The following is a 20,360-nucleotide window of genomic DNA, read 5'->3' on the forward strand; positions in this document are numbered from 1 at the left end:
GCTGAATTGATTGGACTAGTTTGCTTAATTAGTCGGTTGAAATATCAAATTAGTCAAACACAGGAGAGCTAGTTGATTGGATTGAATGAACCTAGTGAATTAGGTAGGGTAGGTTAGATAGTTGATTGGGGCAAGACCATACAATTGACCCAAGTGAAATGGTTGGACTAGTCAAAATGATTAAGTAGTGAGCTAGTTAATTAATGATCATTGCTTTGATAAAACCTTACGAAAACCTAATTACACTAGAGAAAATTTCTAGGTTATCATAATTTTAATGATAATGAAGGATAAGGACTGCAAAGGAGAAGACAAAAAAAACAAATTGACATATTCTCTTATAAGAGTTCAATTTGCAAGTTGCAACCACTCAAACAAACCTTGTAAATTAATACATTATTAACACCTCTTTAGTCTCCCATAATGCCAATTAAGATATCTAGCAAATCTTTCTCTCTTCTTGTCAATATCTTTTCTCAAATGGGGACAAGATCTAGAAAAAAAAGTTATTCCTTGTGGTAGGTAGATTAACTAGTAAGGGTTCTTTCGGAATTTATTTTTTTTCGGTTAATTGTTGTTTCGGTTTTAAATTTTCTTGTGAATTAACCGAATTAATTAAATAAAAAAAAATAATTTATAAATTTTAAGTAAATAAATATATAAATCTCTAATTTATTAATAAAATTTTTATAATATTTAAAAATTTCAGTTAATTCGATTGTTGAATTGTTGTCGGTTTGTTCTTGTATGAAAAAAATAAATATTCTTCTAACCGAATACTCACCCCAAACTAGTAAGGGTTCTTTCATTTATCTTTTTGAATTATAAGAATTGATATGAAATAAACATTCTAATACATGCACATGATTAGTCAAATATATCCTCATCGCCCTAGGATTATGGTACAATAGAGTTACAATATAACGGCAAGATATTTTTGTAGTTAATCAAATATTCATAGGTTGATTCTAACTACAGTGTGAGGAGACAACTCTTTGAATAATGATTGAGGAGCAATATGTCGTTCGTGCTTCTCGATTTACTCTTATAGTTGGTGAAAAATTTTTGTGAGATCGAATTGATCACTTTCAAAATTAATCTGAGTTTGAAAGAATGGATACTTGAATTACCAATTCTGATAAAGTTATAAGAGAGATTTTATTTACATTTTATAAACTGAACTTGGGCAAACTATTGTATTTTAACTGAAAGAGTTATAAAAGGAAGGATATTGAAGAAGAAAAAAATACAAAACTTTAGAACAATAATATCAATTAGAATTGTTGAAAGCGAATTTAAAGATTATAATTCACAATTCTGATTAATTTCTGGCTCTAATTTTGTCGAAATGGCAGAAATTAATAGAAAAGAAAAGTTTATTGAGCCATGCATATTTTTGAGTGCTTTATAAACAGAAAAATGGAACTATTTGTTCCTTTTTTTCCTAAAGAACTTTACTTCGCTTCTAATAAGCATATAGTATTGTTAATGTAAGTCTCACTTGCAAATTAAACTGAATAAAGAAACAACGTTTTCATAATATTCATAAATATTTGGACATTATTATTTCTATCATTGAACTCTGATAAATATCTCATCCGGATGAGTGTATATCTATTGTATCATTGTTAAATGATAACATTCTCATTATGATCTATCGTCAAATTTGATCCAAGTTACAAAGATGAATATCGAGTCCAGAGTCTTTTATAGCAATCTCTCCGAGGGATCCCTCTGAAAAGGATTCAGTAGTTGTTCGGCTACTAATCGACTGAAGATGAAACAGAAGAGAAACCTTAATTGGATCCAAATGACTTAAATTTCTTCAATCACTCCGATTCAAGCCAGTAATTTGTCAGCCGAAACACAGGATAAGTAGAGGCTTGATAACAGAAGCAGCATAACTTGTACCATCGCCTCGTATCATCAAACAACACCTGAGCACAAGGGCGCCCTGCACGCGAGTTTTCTTTCTTTTTCTGTGTGTGTTTTGTCGAAAAGCTTTCGTTAGGTAGCTTCAAAGTGAGAGCTGATACTTGATCTTTAAGCTGTAAGTAGTCCTGCAAAGAAGCTGTTGCAGGTGATTGGAATCAAAGATGGAATGCTATAGAACTACCAAGTGAGCTTAATCAGGAGCTCTCTGCCTTTTCTTGTTCGTCCCATTCGAGAGCAGCACTAGAAAGCTTTGCTGCGACAGAAATGAAAAATACATATCACAAAGAACAGTTATAAATTGTCATGATCCTCAATCAAATGGTTTAACTTATATGAAGTTCTACCTTATTTATCCACTGATTCATGTTCAATATTATTAATTATTATCATCAAGCTGCGTTTTGTTCCAATTATTTGAAATAGGCTATATGAATCTCGTCATCCACTGAGCTTTATGCAACCCTCTATCATTAGTAACAATTAAACACATTAAATCAATTTTCATTATAATGACTAATATCTTCTTTAACCTCCCTTTAACGGCTACACCTTAGACTTTAATAAATTCCACTACTAACTACAAAATCTATTGGTCCAGTATCTTCTTGTGTATTATTATTGGGGCATTTTTCTGAACATGCCAGAAACAAATCCAAATGAACAAGCAAGAGAGATCAGCATCTAACAGTTTACGAATGGGCATGTTTGCATCAGTGAGGCCTAACCATGAAGACAGATGGATGCTCAATCTCAACGAGTAGAATTTTACCAAATCATGATTCATTTTCCTTTCATATCGAAATAAAATAAATAATAATTGTTCATGCACAGTTTCATGGTTTTACCTTCCATCCCTCAGCCACACTAGCCAGATTCAAGGCATGCAAAAACAACAATCTCTCTTAAATAACTTCCATGGATAAGTTTTCTCAAGTAGTGGAAATTAAATACCTATTGTCTTTAGTTTCTTTTCATTCCTTATTGTTGTGAGATATGTTCTTCTTCCTTGTTTTACTTTTTATCTTGCTCTTTTTATTCTCCACATTCCAAAGATCAAAAAGCATCAAGCTAAAGATTCAAGAAAAGTGACTTACAATCACTACTTAGCTCCAATCTTTTCCTTTTATTAGAATGACTGGTGGTTGAATTAAAATGGCTTTGTAGTGGATGATATTCCAGCGATGCCAGTGCCTGTTTGTGCTTCCCCAATTTTTTCTTCTCCTCTTCCTGTCAAACATAAAGATAAGATACATAATAAAAATGTTGAGCTGCAACAATCCTACATATATAGAACAAGAATATCAGAGTCATACATAGGCCTTGTTAAAAGTAGCAATCTGTTGCTTACAGACTTGAACTTCCATCTTTAGAGCACAGACACGAGATTCAATTGGTACAGTGCACTGCTTGACTATCTGCTTCTGTCTCCCACGAACGACTTCTGGCTGCCATACATTTAGAGCGACAGATGCAGTCCTGAAATATTAAATTATTAGAACATCGACAACATAACAACAGTGACAATTAGAACACCAAGCATTCACCTGGTGATAATAAACTAAGGCTTGGATTACTGATGTCTAAATCATTGCAATCTAACTGAAAGAAAGTGATAAAATAAAGAAAAACATAAGGTTTCTTCAGGTACCTCAAGAATCTAAATGAAATAATATGCACAAGGATGACCTCATCGCATATCCTACATTCGACTTTCTATTGTATGTGGTCGGCTTGCTTGAATTGGACTGCACCAAGTGTTATGCAGCTCATGTGTTCAATATTATGTTGGTTGTAACTTTATTATGTTTCTTGTAAACTCAGTATGCACTTCATGTGGCAGATGTAAAACTAGAAATTTTGGTTACACATATTATGCAATTGTTATGATTACAATTAGTGTTACGTATGACTTTAATATGAACAAGAAATATAATTAAACACCATATGTGCTTTATGAAATAATGATCGCGTGTCATTTGAAACCTTGATCTTACATATTCAACATATCCTAGAACACAATTTGCTAATTTGGTATATTGAAATTCCAATCATCCATACATATATGAACTTCATGTTAAACAATGCCGAAGTTGTCAAAACCTCTCTACCGCCCTTAGCCCCATGAACTAGCTCCCTAGATTTAGTACATAAAACATAGGCATTTCGAGCTATTCTGTTATCTAATACTTGGAAAGTTGGGAATTAATGTCATCACTATGCTCAAACTTTTCGCCAAAAGATGAACAGCAAAGAAACCAGCAACATAAAAAAGTGTTAATGACCAGGAAAAAAAAAACCTATGAGTTTTAGTAGTAACTGAAGCCGTTAATTTGTGATCAATTCAGAATGAACTCTTGCAGATTTAATTCAAACAATAAAGCACCTGGATCTCTCCAAATTTCTCAACTCTTCGACAGCGGCCTTGAGCCTGTCGCCCTCCCGCACCAACAACAACTTCAACTCTTGCAGCCTCTTCCGAGAAACAGCTACCTTACTCTGTGCGAACAGCATCTTCGCTCTCTGAAGGGCGACCCTCTTTGCCTTGTCCAACTTGAATCTGAATCAAAACTCAAATCCCACATCAAAGGCGGAGTAGACAAGGAAGGCAGGCAGGCAGGCGCGCCCCGCTTACCTTGTCTGGTAGAGGGTTTTTGGTGAAGGAGAGGCGTTTTCGTCGTCCGGAAAGTCGATGGCGAGGAGGGTAGACCACAGGGCGGGGTCGGCGGAGAGGCGGCTGAGGCGGCGGGAGGCCATGGAGAGGGCGCAGAGGTCGCGGTAGGTGAGGCGGGCCGAGTCGGTGCCGATCTGCAAGATACGAGCCCATATATCGTCCGGCAACATCGCCATGCTCTCGCCGCAGCCGCCACCGACAAGACGAAGATGAATTATAGGCAACGCCTGTCCGCCGGAGAAGGATCGAGAGAGATTGAAGGAATATTTTCTGCCCTATTAATTACTTCTTTTTTTCTTTCTATTTTTTCCTTTTTTGGATTTTAATTTGTTGTCGGTGCTCAAAAAATATCGTGAAAGAGGCGACTATTTTGACAAAAACACCCTCACACTCTACTTTATAAAATTCATTTTTTTTATCAATAATTCCTATAATAATCTCGTCCTTCGTCCTCGCCTCGCCTCCTTCCTTCTTTCAAACTCCTCAGCTCTCTACTCGCTTCCTTCTTCAGCCTTCCCTTCCCGTTCTCTTTTCCGCTGAATTGTGCGGGGAAAATTGAAGTAGAAGAAGGAAGCCATGCAGAGCGCCTCCCGCCTTGGCGAGTTCTGGCGTCGTCGCCGGCTCCGTCTGGGAGGCGAGGATGCGAGTCGACGCCGTCAACGGCGGCGTTAAGGTCTTCAACGCTGGAGACGGCGACGGCGACGGTGACGAAGAGGGAATGCGGGTCTACCGGCGGCTTCGCCGGAACCAGAGCGACAGCATTGCGTCCGCGAGGAAGAGGAGGATCTGGACTTCGGCTTCTAAGCTTGATTTTATAGTTTTCTCCAGATCTTTCCCATGTTGATGTGTTTGTTTGGATTCACCATCGACTCAGGAAAACAAAAAACAATAATATTGTTGCTGCATCTGAGGAAAGATTCTGTACAACTAATGAAAAAGGAATTGGTTTTTGTTCCAATAACTTTAATTTTCTAAGAACAAGAAGAAAAAAACTTGTATCCTTGATCTGCCCACTAAGGTCAAAATTTATTCAATCATTTGTTGGCGGGTACAGATAAACCAACATGGGCGATGGCGGGTGTCTCTTCGGTTTTTGAGGCTGGAGTTCTTCTAAAATTTCCGAAGGACTTCCTCAAGAGTTGCCATCGTTAGGGCTTCAGCTGACCCATCAACTTGAGCTGCTCTCTGCGCAATTTCCTGTTGGCGTACCATTGTCCACCTCTCCGACCCAGGCCATAGCTGCAGGTGAGCAATTGGTTACAACAGTTTGTTATATAAATTGTAAGATTTGGCATCATTTAGAAGTATTTCCATATTTGTGCATGTCGTACATGCAGTTTTGACAATTTTTGCCTAAAATTTCACTTGTTGTAATCTTAGTTATTCAACTATAACAGGATAGATAATGAACTCAAGATGATTTATAAAAAATTCAAATGTAGAAGTGAAGATGGTAGATGGCAACAAACCCAATGATAAAAGATGTTCCAGTTGTTGCTATGAAAGCAGTAGTGCTGACTTCCCAGAGTTTGCAAGTTTTTTAGTCTCTTCACGCTTACTTAACTGAACATCTAATGCAAAGGGTTAACATAGATGACAAACTATTCATCGCCTAGCTAAGAACTTACAATTTGGTCCATTGACTTGAGCGTTTTTTCGACGTTGGACTGATGTCTCTGAGTCATAGAATAACCTGCAAAATAATCAAAAAATAAAGTTGTTAATTAATCAACTACCTGCTGATTATAGAGGAAGTAAGGAAAGAGAACCTACACATGGAGCTAAATTCAGAGTTTTCTATCATAAACAAAGCCTTATCTAAAAGCTCAACCATTGTACACAAATAGAATTAAGGTAGGAAGTCAGCTACCTGCCCATGCAGCAAGGGCAGATGCAATCGTTGCTCCAACTTTGAAGAGCACCCTATGACTCTCGACAAAATTCTGCACCATTCAACATAAAAAATAAATAAGATAGATAAAGATAAATTCAAGAAAAACATAGAAAAGAAAAGAGGAGCCACCTTGGTGGAGAGATATCTCTCCTGAACTGTTAGCCATATTCTGGACGCCTTCGTCTAAGATAGATAAAGATTTTCAAGAAAAATCGGATCAATGCAGAAAGAGAAAAGAAGAGAGGAGCACCTTTGTGGAGAGATACGATGCCTCAACTGCTAACCAAGTTCTGGACGCCTTCGTCTAAGATAGATAAAGATCAAAGCAACAAAGTCACTAGAATGCAAATATATGCTCAATGGTCAGCTACCCATGCTTAAATTAATCATGCAATCCTTGCTAGATGTTTATTTTGTCCTACATATATTTCCATTAAAGTGATCAGAATTGTTCTCCAGTAATCAAAATCTACTTGATATGTTTTGTGAATGCAAATTCATCTCCATCATCATATGGTCTCATCTTGCCTAGCTACACGAGAAAATAAAAATGAGAACCATGAAATGTATTATTTCAACACTTGTAAAATTTATGCATCCCTATGTTAATAATCCACGTACGTATAATAGAGGGCATATGTGAGGATATATAAGATAGATAAAGTTTTATAGATAATAAATTGTAGATAAATAATTACACTATATATATATTTATTCCTCCCCTTTTTTCTTTTAATTCCTAAAAATGTCAGAAACCTTTCACCTTGGTGGAGAGATACAATGCCTCAACTGCCGCCCAGGTGTTAGAGGCCTTCCGAAGAACAATGCAACGGGGGGTTCTGGCGGAACCCTCGCAGCGGCCCCGCAGTCTCTGGATCAGACACTGACGAAGAGAAGGATCGGAGGTCGGGGAAGGAGGATTCTCGCAGCGGCCCCGCAGTCTCTGGATCAGACACTGACGAAGAGAAGGATCGGAGGTCGGGGAAGGAGGATTCTCGCAGCGGCCCCGCAGTCTCTGGATCAGACACTGACGAAGAGAAGGATCGGAGGTCGGGGAAGGTCGAGGAAGGAGGATTTTCGGTATACCGCACATACCATACCGATATTTACCGTTCATACCGAAAATTTCGGTATACCGAAAATTTTGGTACGGTATAATACCGTACCGAATTTTTCGGTATCGGTATCGGTATGAAATTATTATTTTTCGGTATTTCGGTATATACCGAAATACCTATTATATATCCTCTTATAAATTATTTATTATTTTTAAAATTGATATTGGATACGGTATTTCGGTATGATCGGTATACCGAACATTTTTATACGATCGGTATGATCGATCGGTTGGTCGGTATTTCGGTATGATCGGTATGATCGGTATACCGAACATTTTGATCGGTATGCATTTTATACTATACCGAAAATTTGGTATACCGAATTTTCGGTATATCGAAATTCTGGTATACCGAATTTTCGGTATGGTAACGGTATAGGTTTTTTTTATGCCGAAATTTTCGGTACGGTATACTGTATCATATGTAAAATTCGGTATACCGTACCGACCCAGCCCTACTCACATACTTAGAAGAGAAAAGAATATAATTGATATATAGCTCTAAACATTCTAAGTCTATTTATAGCATAAGAGAATATATCTGGATCGTTGATCGTAGATAAATTTTCTCTTGGCCGTTGATCCGTTGATACGATCCTAACTGTTGATCGGAGATAGACTTTGATTGTAGCCGTTGATTAAATAAGGATAAACTTTATTTTTAATAAAAGATCAAGAGATTTATCCTTAATAAAACTAAGTATTTATCTTTTATATAATAAAAGATAAAGAGATACAATGCCTCAACTGCCGCCCAGGTGTTAGAGACCTTCCGAAGAACAATGCAACGGGGGGTTCTGGCGGAACCCTCGCAGCGGCCCCACAGTCTCTGGATCAGACACTGACGAAGAGAAGGATCGGAGGTCGGGGAAGGAGGATTCTTGCAGCGGCCCCGCAGTCTCTGGATCAGACACTGACGAAGAGAAGGATCGGAGGTCGGGGAAGGAGGATTCTCGCAGCGGCCCCGCAGTCTCTGGATCAGACACTGACGAAGAGAAGGATCGGAGGTCGGGGAAGGTCGGGGAAGGAGGATTTTCGGTATACCGCACATACCATACCGATATTTACCGTTCATACCGAAAATTTTGGTACGGTATAATACCGTACCGAATTTTTCGGTATCGGTATCGGTATGAAATTATTATTTTTCGGTATTTCGGTATATACCGAAATACCTATTATATATCCTCTTATAAATTATTTATTATTTTTAAAATTGATATTGGGTACGGTATTTCGGTATGATCGGTATACCGAACATTTTTATACGATCGGTATGATCAGTATGATCGATCGGTTGGTCGGTATTTCGGTATGATCGGTATGATCGGTATACCGAACATTTTGATCGGTATGCATTTTATACTATACCGAAAATTTGGTATACCGAATTTTCGGTATACCGAAATTCCGGTATACCGAATTTTCGGTATGGTAACGGTATAGGTTTTTTTTATGCCGAAATTTTTGGTACGGTATACGGTATCATATGTAAAATTCGGTATACCGTACCGACCCAGCCCTACTCACAGACTTAGAAGAGAAAAGAATATAATTGATATATAGCTCTAAACATTCTAAGTCTATTTATAGCATAAGAGAATATATCTGGATCGTTGATCGTAGATAAATTTTCTCTTGGCCGTTGATCCGTTGATACGATCCTAACTGTTGATCGGAGATAGACTTTGATTGTAGCCGTTGATTAAATAAGGATAAACTTTATTTTTAATAAAAGATAAAGAGATTTATCCTTAATAAAACTAAGTATTTATCTTTTATATAATAAAAGATAAAGAGATACAATGCCTCAACTGCCGCCCAGGTGTTAGAGACCTTCCGAAGAACAATGCAACGGGGGCAGTCTCTGGATCAGACACTGACGAAGAGAAGGATCGGAGGTCCTCGCAGCGGCCCCGCAGTCTCTGGATCAGACACTGACGAAGAGAAGGATCGGAGGTCGGGGAAGGAGGATTCTCGCAGCGGCCCCGCAGTCTCTGGATCAGACACTGACGAAGAGAAGGATCGGAGGTCGGGGAAGGTCGGGGAAGGAGGATTTTCGGTATACCGCACATACCATACCGATATTTACCGTTTACCGAAAATTTCATACCGAAAATTTTGGTACGGTATAATACCGTACCGAATTTTTTTATCGGTATCGGTATGAAATTATTATTTTTCGGTATTTCGGTATATACCGAAATACCTATTATATATCCTCTTATAAATTATTTATTATTTTTAAAATTGATATTGGGTACGGTATTTCGGTATGATCGGTATACCGAACATTTTTATACGATCGGTATGATCAGTATGATCGATCGGTTGGTCGGTATTTCAGTATGATCGGTATGATCGGTATACCGAACATTTTGATCGGTATGCATTTTATACTATACCGAAAATTTGGTATACCGAATTTTCGGTATACCGAAATTCCGGTATACCGAATTTTTGGTATGGTAACGGTATAGGTTTTTTTTATGCCAAAATTTTCGGTACGGTATACGGTATCATATGTAAAATTCGGTATACCGTACCGACCCAGCCCTACTCACAGACTTAGAAGAGAAAAGAATATAATTGATATATAGCTCTAAACATTCTAAGTTTATTTATAGCATAAGAGAATATATCTGGATCGTTGATCGTAGATAAATTTTCTCTTGGCCGTTGATCCGTTGATACGATCCTAACTGTTGATCGGAGATAGACTTTGATTGTAGCCGTTGATTAAATAAGGATAAACTTTATTTTTAATAAAAGATAAAGAGATTTATCCTTAATAAAACTAAGTATTTATCTTTTATATAATAAAAGATAAATCTTATTTTTTTTCTTTTTTTTTTGCAACCGCCACGTCCAAAAAGTCCAACTCTTCTTTGCTAGTCAAAGTCAATATTTTGACTTTTGTTGACTTTTTATAAAATCTTCGGTTGAGTGATTTCTGGCCAACCGGAGTTAGGCTCACCCGAACCCGACTCCGGCCTTTTGCCCCTCGAGCGTGCTTCCTCCCGGCTTCTCGTCCCTCGGACTTCGCGCACGTCTTTCTCAATCCACCGGCGTACTCTTCCGTAGCTTCCACGTCCCTCGGATTGCACCGAGCCCGTCGGCTCACTTCCCCGCGCAATCCTTCTCGTCCACTACGTCTTACGCTTGACTTTCTCCGTACCTAAGCTCCTGCACACTTAGCAGAGGGATCAGAAAAATAACAGGACCTAACTTAACCTAGTTGACCACATCAAAACTAACCGGGGCACCAACAGGGGGTTGTCGCCCCGGCCCTACGAAAGTTTTCCACCGGTTACCAGGGTAAATCGGGAAGCGCACGCAGCGGCCAACTCAAATGTCCAGCATCCTTTGATTACAATTTTCATTTGGAGGAAAATTTCTGTAAATACGCCGTAGATGGGGATCGAACCATGGGTGCCTGGGTCACAATCTGGATGTCCTACCGTGACACCATGGCTCGGGGGATGAAGTGACAAGGTTAAATACTCTCCCTCTCGTAGTAGTCAACTGTAAAAAAAAATTATATGAGGATTTGCACCTAAGAATATTTGAAATTTCTAAAATTAAAACATTTTTAGTTCAATTTGGTTCGTGTGTTGAGATTTCAAAACTTTGAGGACTCAAGAGGAAAAAATAGGGGGTTTTAGTAATTTTGAAAATTTTAAGAAATATAGATATTTTAACACATATTTTGAATTTTTAAAATCCTAAAAAGACAAAAAAAAAATTCTCATGATTCCTTTTAAGTATATCTTTTTAACTTTACATGGTAAATGATCAATATTTAAGAATATTAAGCCAGAGTAAGATTAAAATTAACTAAGTCTCTTCATTGTTTAAGTCTAATTATTTGCATTTTAATTTAAATTTATTATTATAATTTTTTACATTCTAAATATTATTTTAATTGCTTAGTGAGTTTAATATTATAAATTTTTTTATTTATAAGTTTGATAAAATTTTAGTAATTTATAAATTTTGTTCTAGTATATTATGCAATATAGTCCATCAATATACCAAATTTATTCATAAATATTTAATTATATAAAAATTGCTATGAAGAATCTTAATTTGTAAGAAAAATCACAACTTCAACTAACAACCCTAAGCACACCTTGGGTGTTTGAAATCGGACTCGATCCACTCAGGCCCCGACTCGGAAAATGACTCCATCTAAACACCTTGGGTGGACTAAGCACGCTTCGATCGAGCTAGGCCCACGCCTTTGGGGCCAAGTTCAATCCGAGCACTTCCGCTGAACTATATTGCATATATTTCAATCAATCGAATCGAATTGAACCAAACCGAATGAGTACACAAGGCAACAACACTAGCTCCTTACGCAACAACACAAAGAACTCAGCTTGATGTCTACATCCTCATTGAAACCACACTCGAGCGCAGCAATGCCTTCTTAGCTGCTGACGCCGGCGCCGGCGCCGGCGCCGGCACAGCCCTCACAACTGGGCCATCGAAACCGAAACCTTTGCGAGCTCTGTACATTTCAAGGCCGATCACATCGCCCTCCTCGATCACTGACACCTCCTTCGACAGCGATTCATGCTCTTCGACTGATGCCAGACTCTGCGCAAACCAGCAGCTAAATTGATCAGCTCCTGCTGCATCAGGCTTCTTGTTTGCTTCCTTCTGTGAATTCGACGAATCTGTCTCGCCTTCTTCGTCGGCCTCATCTGGAGTGGATTCTCCTTGGATATTGCAGGATCGCGAGGAAGAAGATCTAACGGGCTTTGCGTCGGGGAAAGCATCGACGGTGGCTCGTCTCCTCCTCCATTGCCATCCATCATCAGCCTTGCGTTTCGAATGGCGATCACCCTCTCCAACCGCCGGTTTCTTTCGAGCTCGGAGTTCCCGATCTGAATGATAATTCTCTGGTCATCTTCGCTCCACGACACAGCTTTTTCTTCACCATCTTTCTCTCCGACATCGCTGCCATCCACCGATGCAGCAGCTGCCATTGAAGAACCAGATCTCTCTGACTTGAAATCGGAATTAGGATCGCCATCCTGTTCTCGATCAATCTCATGCCATTCATCACTATCTGCATCAGAGATGACTCTTCTCACAACTGTCCTCCTCGTTGCTCTGAATCCGAGGCTTTCAGTGACTGAATCCTTCCTCGTTCGATCGCCGGCGTGTCTGTGCTTGCGGGTGTTCGGCTCACTGTGGATCAAAAGGACTCCGAGAAGAAGAGATGTGCAAGCAATGACTGGGAGGGAATTCAGGAACAGAACAAACAGAGGGGGAACGACCTTGTGCAGCACAAACAAGAGCCACATTAGAGCTTGTTTTTTATTTCTTCTTCTTCTTCTCCTCCTCCTCCTTCCTTGAGTGTCTGTCTGTTCATGACAATTGAAAATCAACTCTGAAAAACAATAACAATCTTCAAATAACAACATCATGGAAGATGATCGATCGACAAAGCACTCACTGAAAGAGAGGAAGGAAATGGCGTTGGAGCTAATTCTGAATCTCTCTCTATTCAGACAAAAGATATCAAATTTCTGAAGGGAAAGAAAACAATATCTAGAAAGTGAATAAGATTTTCTTTCCTAGAGCGATAAATATATGGAAGAACAGAGGAAGATTTACCTTTGGAATTCAATATTTGAATCTCTCGAGGAGAAAGAGGAGAAGAAAAGCAGTAAATCTTTCATCTTCTTCTTCTTTAGGTCAATTTGATCATGATTAAGAGCATCTATTAGGGAGATCTCACTGGCTGACCTACCAACCACTTGTCAAGATTTGATTGGTTCGAAAAAATACGTGAAGAATTATTTTTTGTCATATATATGGGATATAACACTGAACTGCAAAGGGTGTTTTAATAATATTTATAAAGTTGAAGGGTAAAAATGAAAGGTTTCAATCGGACGGCTGGTAGGGCACCACGTGGTAGCTGGGCGGCAAGGTAAATAAAGAAACAAGTACGGGATGGAAAGCCAGAAGGCGAACAGCGAAGCGGAGGCGCGAGGAGCGAGAGGAGGCAGCTCGAGGTCCCCGAGGCGAATCCCAAGCGCGCATCCTTCAGCTGGCGTGACTGGTACTTGCTTCGTCCTCCGCTCTTTCCCCGATCGGCTTCTTGTGTGGCGAGAGATTCGCGTCAAGCTGCTTCTGCTGTCGAATCTGTGAGATCCCTTCGACTTCGAGCTAGGTTTACGACTTTCGTGCTTGCGAGTGTTCGAAGGTTCGTTTTGATGAACTTTTGCGGTTACTTGGTTTATCGAGAGAACCCGAATGGGGATACCCTTTTTGATCTCTAGTTGCCTTTCTTCTTCGTCTTCTTCATACCTTGTTTGAGTGATATCGACTAGGGTTCGCTATCTCATTAAGATATTTATTTTGGCAATCTTCTAAAATTTGGGGGTTTTTAATGTATTTTTATTTTATGTTTACTTCCAAGCTTTCTGATGAGCTCCCAGATTCCTGAATGGTTGGATACTTTATAACTGATTCGCGTCTTGGTTCTGTGATTTGAACCTTTTGTTTGCATTTTCTTCAGTAGTTCATACGGTCTGAAGAAGGGAAATGAGCTTCTAGTTTCTCAAACTTGGTGGTTCTTGTTCTGCACTATCAGTTGTTTGCTTTGTCATGGAAAGAAGATCCAATAGGACTCCTCCATCCGAGGAAAAAGGGGTATTGGATGTGAAGCCTTTACGGTCTTTGGCGCCAATGTTCCCTGCGCCATTTGGCTTTGACACGGTTACGCAGTCAACTGTGCCTCCCATTGTTTGCATCACTCCATCTGGCTTCTCTCTTTCCGGTCCTGACCCTGTCGACCAAGGTACCCAGAAAACGGGCCCTATTGCAATGAAATCTTGTACTAATGGCTCCATAAATGCAACAACAACTAGGACACCACTCTCTAGCTCCTTTTGTTCAGCAGGTACTACCATTGCACTCTCCGATGACGATGACGACCCTTCTTTTGAAGGCAATACAACATCCTCAGGCAAGAGAGCTAAGAAGGCACGAGCAGATAGCCAGAAGAGAAATGTCAAAAGTAAACGACTTATCAAGAGTCCAATAAAACCACTTCCCTTGGCCCTACCTATGCCAAATAACCCTAGGGAGTCAGTAGATATGATACTTATGATGTTTGATGCACTCCGTAGGAGGCTTCTTCAGTTGGACGAGGCAAAAGATGTGCTCAGGCGCCAAGACTTGAAAATTGGGGCCATCATGTCTGCTAGGGATGTGAGGACTAATGCAGGGAAGAGGATTGGATCTGTTCCAGGTGTTGAAGTTGGAGATATTTTCTACTTCAGGTTTGAAATGAATTTGATTGGATTGCATGCTCCTACTATGGCAGGTATTGATTTCCTGACAACTAGCTTTGGTGACAAAGAGGACCGTATTGCTGTTTGTATTGTGTCATCTGGTGGTTATGAAAATGAAGATGATGATGTTGATGTTTTGATTTATAGTGGCCAGGGAGGTCAGGACAGGCATAAAAAACCAGACGACCAAAAGCTGGAAAGAGGCAACCTTGCTCTTGATACAAGTTTTTACAGGAAGAATCAGATTCGGGTTGTACGTAGTGCTAAAGATATTAATTGTCCAACTGGTAAAATATACATCTATGATGGTCTTTATAAGATTGAAAGTTCATGGACTGTTAAAGGCAAGGCAGGGTTCAACATGTTCAAGTACAAGTTGCTACGAGAGCCAGGGCAGCCTGATGGAATTGCAACCTGGAAAATGGTGCAGAAGTGGAAAACGGATCCATCTAGTAGAGGTAGAGTGATACTACCCGACATATCATCAGGTGCAGAGAACTTTCCAGTTTGCCTTGTCAATGATGTTGATTATGAGAGAAAACCAAACCATTTTGTTTACTTAACAAATGTTAAGTGTCCACACCCTACTAATGTGATGAAGCCTTCACGAGGTTGCATGTGCCTTAGTGTGTGTCTCCCTGGTGACCGGAACTGCTCTTGTGCCCAGCAAAATGGGGGTGATTTACCATACAATTCAATGGGCCTTCTTGTATGTCGTAAGCCTTTAATTTATGAATGCTGTTTATCCTGCCAATGCTCTTTTAATTGCCGAAATAGGGTCACTCAGAAGGGTATTAGGCTCCACTTTGAAGTTTTTAGGACCAAAGAACGTGGTTGGGGTCTTTGTTCCTGGGACCCTATTAGAGCAGGAACATTTGTTTGTGAATATACAGGTGAGATTATTGATAGCAGGGTTCAAGATGAAGATGAAGAGGATGAGTATATCTTTCGACCTACTTATCTTGGTGAAAAAGTAATGAGATTCAATTATAGGCCTGAATTATTGGAAGATCCTGAATTATTGGAAGATCCTGAATTAGGAATTGTTAATGAGGTGTTTAGACCATTTCCCTTTACAATAAGTGCGAAGAATTCAGGCAACATAGCACGTTTTATGAATCATAGCTGCTCTCCTAATCTTTTCTGGCAACCAGTTTTACATGATCATGGCGATGAGGAATATCCACATATAATGTTCTTTGCGATGAAGCACATTCCTCCTATGACTGAATTGACATACGATTACGGTCCTGGCTCTGAATCACTTCGAAGCAGGAAATGCTTGTGTAAATCTCCAAATTGTCGAGGCTATTTTGGCTAAAGCTTGATCAATAGTATATCAAGTACTTTAAACAACTACACATCCATCAGGGTAAGGATTTGCTCCTTATTTAAATATATGTTTTATTTTCAATTCCTATTCTTCTGAACATCATGCATAGCTGATTGCTTGCTTTCTTGCATCAACTAAATGAATTAGTGGTTGTCTCGTGTCATTTACTTTGTATTTTCAATTATGTCTATTTCATGTTTTTGTTTATATTGCATATCATGAAAAAAAAACTATCTTTTTGAGTTACTTATCGGTGTTTGCTTTTTCTGTCTCATGAGATAATCTCATTATCAAGGATTAAGCTTTATGGGCATGACTTTCTTCCCATGAGGCCTATATCCAGTCTTTCATGTTTCTTCTTTTCAATTGTGACAAATAGACATACGCCTTCCTTTTAAACCATTTTTTCTTTTATTGTATGAGGATGCCCATATTCATCCTAGTAGTGTCATATTTCCTTATTGAGGAGCTTATCTCTGTTGGTGATGACGATGGAAAATCATCTCTTTTCAGTTATAGAGCTAAGGTGGTCAAGACAAAGCTTAAGAAGTTATGCAGTTTAGGAGTGTCCACAAATTGATGCCTTTAAATATCATCCTTCAGTTTTAATGTGTGTAAAAAAACTATTAATTTTGCTACCATTAGATGTGTGACTGTACAGAGCAAGCATAATCGGTGTGGACAAGGTCATCCAGGGTAGTAAATCAATCCAGAGGCCATGCATGCTCAATCATCGAGGCCATTGTGCAATAGAGAACAGTCTGGATTCTTTGATGATTAGGCAATGTGTAACTAGGTGTTATTGGATGAATGCTCATTCATAGGATCTTATAAAGGGGAATTCTAGTCGTGAATGACAAAAAAACCATTCCTTCTGGGACATTCTTTGATATCACTGCGACCCATTCCAAGTCTTCTCCACTTTGACCCACGACTACAAAAGTCTCCTCAAGCTACAATTCTATAGCAGCCCACAATTCTTTTCCTGGATCCATCAAAATCATAAAATCCAATCAATTCAGTCGCTAGTTCAACTCTGTATCATCCCATCCCATCTACTTAAGCTAAACTGAATTCAGTTTGGGCAAATTTCCCAGCCTAATCAGAACTTGTTCAAATTTTCTAACTTGAGCTCCATTGGCTTCATTCCTGACTGGTGTCTAGGGAAAGTGCCATAGTTGGCAGATTTCTATAAGCTGTCATAAATTAATCATAACAAATTTGGCATCGTATATGGGAAAACGGAGTGCTGAGTATGGAGATAAGAAGGGAGGAGAAGAAAAAACTGCCAAGCTTATTGAACTCATAGTTTTGATGAATGTTGATGTGAATAGCTTTATAGGGGGAGAGTTGCCTCTCCTTAGTAGATGAAACTACGTAATTCAAGGGTCTCAGGGATTGAAATTTCTAGATGACTCAGTGATGGTTGATGGAGAAGCCTGCGAGGTGTTGAATTTACAATTAAGGATGTTAGTTCAAATATTAATTAGGAAGATGTTTCCAAGGTTGAAGAGGGAGAAAACAAACTGATTATATAATCAGGGACAAAATTAATAGAAGATAAGGGGACATTATAATTCTAGCAAGGAGGCAAAATTTGAGCAGCTGTGGAAAAAGAAAAGGGTGTGCCTACAGTAGATGCAAAATAGATAGATGGTGAATCAGAAAATAGAGGGACTGTTCGAGGTTAGGGTTAGGTGCAATAAGAGTTGATACCACAAAACCTCCAGATGTTGAGCATAGGTACATATAACAACAATACTGATTCTGCTATGCATGCATATACTTTTAACTCACATTTCTCTTTATTGGATGCTGATGCATTGATGTGTTAATTTTTCTTGACAACTAAGGGGATAGCTCATGGATGGTTTTCAAAGTTGCCCTAGAAAGTTTAGCAATTTTAAATAATTGAAGCGAGATTTTGAATCTTAATTCATGCGTAGCAGTAGAGCTCCTCAAAGTATTGATAGCTTAATGACTTTTTTGAGGTAGGCGGCAGATGAGCCTCTCTCTCAAGATTCTTGAAAAGGTTTATTGTGGTTGCTAGACAAGTAGATGTCTCAAATTCTTTAGTATTGATGTTCGCCTTTAAATTTGCTCTAAAACCTTCGAGACTAAGACACATTTTACGGAAATCCTCTAAAGAATTATTCCAAGATGATAGAGTAGGATAGTAGATATGCAATGATAGTTGACGTGATGTAGGTGAGGGTGATAAAATTGATGTCACGAAGGATGGAAGAGGACATTGTGGGTGGAGGACAAGCACTCAGAAGATTAGAGGCCATAGGTCTAAATACTATGTAGTACAAAATGCTTCTCTATTGTCCCATCAGCATTGTAACTTAGCACTATATTCATTTTCAACTAGGCTCTTCCACCTCTCAAAAATAGCAAATACATCATTTTTTTTATAAAAAGAAAACCTTCTGGTGAAATCAATTGATGAAAGTAACATGACAAGCAAGCAAGGCCCCAGGGGATGCCATTGACCAAGATCCTTTGTATGCATTAACTTTAACTTCCCAACAAAGTGATTTGTTAGCCTTGAGAACTCCCCTTCAAGGATGTCAAATTGAGGTTCTTGGCATGGATCATTTTCGTGAATTATTGAATCGTGAATCATATGAATCTTAAGGTTCTGATATAAAAATTAGAAAATATATTAAAAATATTTCTACTTTTTTTAGAATAGTTTTGACATCAAAGAATATGTAAAGTAATATAACACTTCATTGGAACTCCCTTGTCAATTGCTTTTGACAGCAAATCATCAAATAGAAGACTGCTTATCTATGACATGACTTCTAAGTCAAATAACCATTTCAACTTTATTGTCATTCTATGTATTAATACAAGATTTTTTTTTCTTTTAAATTCCCATTGATCTCACTTTGACTGTTTCTACTATATGTAAGATTTTTTTAAAAGATCATTTTACTCTTTTGACCATTATACTTTCTATCATATAATATAGAATTCATTGTTTTTTTCTTCTTTCAGTTAACTTCTAGTATATTAGGGTTAATTTAATTTCTTAATGGCTTAGATTTGCTTTTAATGACTTTTCTCTCATGTAGTTAATTCCTTCCTTTACCAAAACTATTTCATCACTGGATTAGCTGCAGTTTCATCACTGGATTGTTCTTCTGTAACATTAGCATGAGATAACTGATATGAGCTGAATAGATCTGAAATTTCTGAACCTTGCTAATCTTCACTAATTCTACATTTGGATGCTTCTGCTGGACAGTGAAGAGGATTTTCTAACTCGCGGCCTTTGGTTGCTCTTTCCAGGTTGATGTATTTCGCTACGCCGCAACCGAAAAACTGTTTTTTGATCAACATGGCGTCGGCTAATTGCATTATGAGATCTTTGGACGTTATTGAACTCAAGGCAGGAGGTGATGCTTTGTAGGGTAGGCTACTGACTGCCTATCTCATGCTTTCATGCTGTGGTAGTCTTTCTGAATAGTAGAATGTGTATTTGAGATCTGATGATTTAGTTTGAAAGTAAGTGATGAATTCAGTTTAAGAATTAATTAGATCTGATGATTTTAGATCAAATTCAGATGGTTTAGTTATTATTTTATTTCTACTTTTTTTTTATTAAATGGAGATGATTGCTCAAAGCTGAAGGTGGTGTGGTGGGAAATGACCGGATGTTTTTGAGTAATGATAGGTAACATGAAAATTGTAGCATGGATGTAGCATGACACACTCAATGAATGGATGTGAGTTCCACTGCATGTCAATAAAACTCACTTGTATTGAGTGTGTCATGTTACATTCATACTATAATTTTTCATGCTATCTATCATTACTCGATGTTTTTTTAAGCAATCAGAGTTTAAAATTCACACAACGTATGTATGTGGTGTTTGAATAATTAGTCATGTTAGAGTGTCACGTTTGTAGTCTTTTTTTTTTTTTTGAATTTATTTGATAGATAAAATCTGTATAGATAGGATATTTGGTATATAAAAAAAAAGAGATTTGTTAGTATAGGGTTTAAGGGTGATGAGTGAATGAATGGACTTGGTCATTCACTTTAAACATTCACTTCAGCAAAAAAAAAAAAAATGAAATTC

At 38.3% G+C, this 20,360-nt stretch overlaps 2 protein-coding genes, 2 long non-coding RNA genes and 1 pseudogene across 7 annotated transcripts; 1 reads left to right on the top strand and 4 right to left on the bottom strand.

Moving 5' to 3' along the window:
• Window positions 1-1,572: 1,572 nt before the first annotated feature.
• Window positions 1,573-4,861, bottom strand: LOC141821789 (F-box protein SKIP24). Its single transcript, XM_074709151.1, has 5 exons — window positions 4,568-4,861; window positions 4,319-4,492; window positions 3,249-3,411; window positions 3,030-3,162; window positions 1,573-2,188 (listed from the first exon to the last, which is right to left on the bottom strand). Exons 1-5 carry the CDS (start codon window positions 4,780-4,782, stop codon window positions 2,130-2,132), a joined length of 744 nt encoding a protein of 247 aa, XP_074565252.1. The 5' UTR covers window positions 4,783-4,861; the 3' UTR covers window positions 1,573-2,129.
• A 1,044-nt stretch (window positions 4,862-5,905) lies between these two features.
• On the bottom strand, window positions 5,906-6,672 carry LOC141822118 (uncharacterized). Its single transcript, XR_012601239.1, has 4 exons — window positions 6,630-6,672; window positions 6,477-6,549; window positions 6,235-6,299; window positions 5,906-6,169 (listed from the first exon to the last, which is right to left on the bottom strand). It is a non-coding gene; the product is annotated as an uncharacterized LOC141822118 (long non-coding RNA).
• A 5,270-nt stretch (window positions 6,673-11,942) lies between these two features.
• LOC141815807 (uncharacterized) lies at window positions 11,943-12,932 on the bottom strand (annotated as a pseudogene).
• A 37-nt stretch (window positions 12,933-12,969) lies between these two features.
• LOC141820120 (uncharacterized) lies at window positions 12,970-13,266 on the bottom strand. Its single transcript, XR_012601115.1, has 3 exons — window positions 13,246-13,266; window positions 13,085-13,131; window positions 12,970-12,992 (listed from the first exon to the last, which is right to left on the bottom strand). It is a non-coding gene; the product is annotated as an uncharacterized LOC141820120 (long non-coding RNA).
• A 340-nt stretch (window positions 13,267-13,606) lies between these two features.
• On the top strand, window positions 13,607-19,861 carry LOC141822204 (histone-lysine N-methyltransferase, H3 lysine-9 specific SUVH1-like). Of its 4 annotated transcripts, XM_074709642.1 has the most exons (4): window positions 13,614-13,840; window positions 14,156-14,437; window positions 14,540-16,305; window positions 19,567-19,861. In XM_074709642.1, the coding sequence occupies exons 2-3, from the start codon at window positions 14,245-14,247 to the stop codon at window positions 16,252-16,254; spliced, it is 1,908 nt and encodes a 635-aa protein (XP_074565743.1). In that variant the 5' UTR covers window positions 13,614-13,840; window positions 14,156-14,244; the 3' UTR covers window positions 16,255-16,305; window positions 19,567-19,861. The 4 variants fall into 4 exon arrangements, with proteins under 4 accessions (XP_074565742.1, XP_074565743.1, XP_074565740.1 ...); XM_074709641.1 differs by having other exon boundaries at window positions 13,607-13,696; window positions 14,156-16,305; XM_074709639.1 differs by having other exon boundaries at window positions 14,156-16,305.
• The last annotated feature ends 499 nt before the right edge of the window (window positions 19,862-20,360 follow it).

The sequence above is a fragment of the Curcuma longa genome, chromosome 2 (assembly GCF_044706935.1).
Source record: "Curcuma longa cultivar G26 ecotype Majalengka, Jawa Barat chromosome 2, ITB_CL_G26_1.1, whole genome shotgun sequence".
Lineage (NCBI taxonomy): Eukaryota > Viridiplantae > Streptophyta > Magnoliopsida > Zingiberales > Zingiberaceae > Curcuma > Curcuma longa.

Excerpts from the sequence above, each read along its gene's own strand:
- LOC141821789 (XM_074709151.1), bottom strand. The coding sequence starts at position 4,782 with ATGGCGATGTTGCCGGACGATATATGGGCTCGTATCTTGCAGATCGGC. Across the intron at positions 4,493-4,567 it reads AAAACCCTCTACCAGACAAG|ATTCAAGTTGGACAAGGCAA; the intron begins GTAAGCGGGGCG and ends GTTTTGATTCAG. Across the intron at positions 3,163-3,248 it reads CTACTTTTAACAAGGCCTAT|GAAGAGGAGAAGAAAAAATT; the intron begins GTATGACTCTGA and ends TATGTTTGACAG.
- LOC141822204 (XM_074709641.1), top strand. The coding sequence starts at position 14,245 with ATGGAAAGAAGATCCAATAGGACTCCTCCATCCGAGGAAAAAGGGGTA.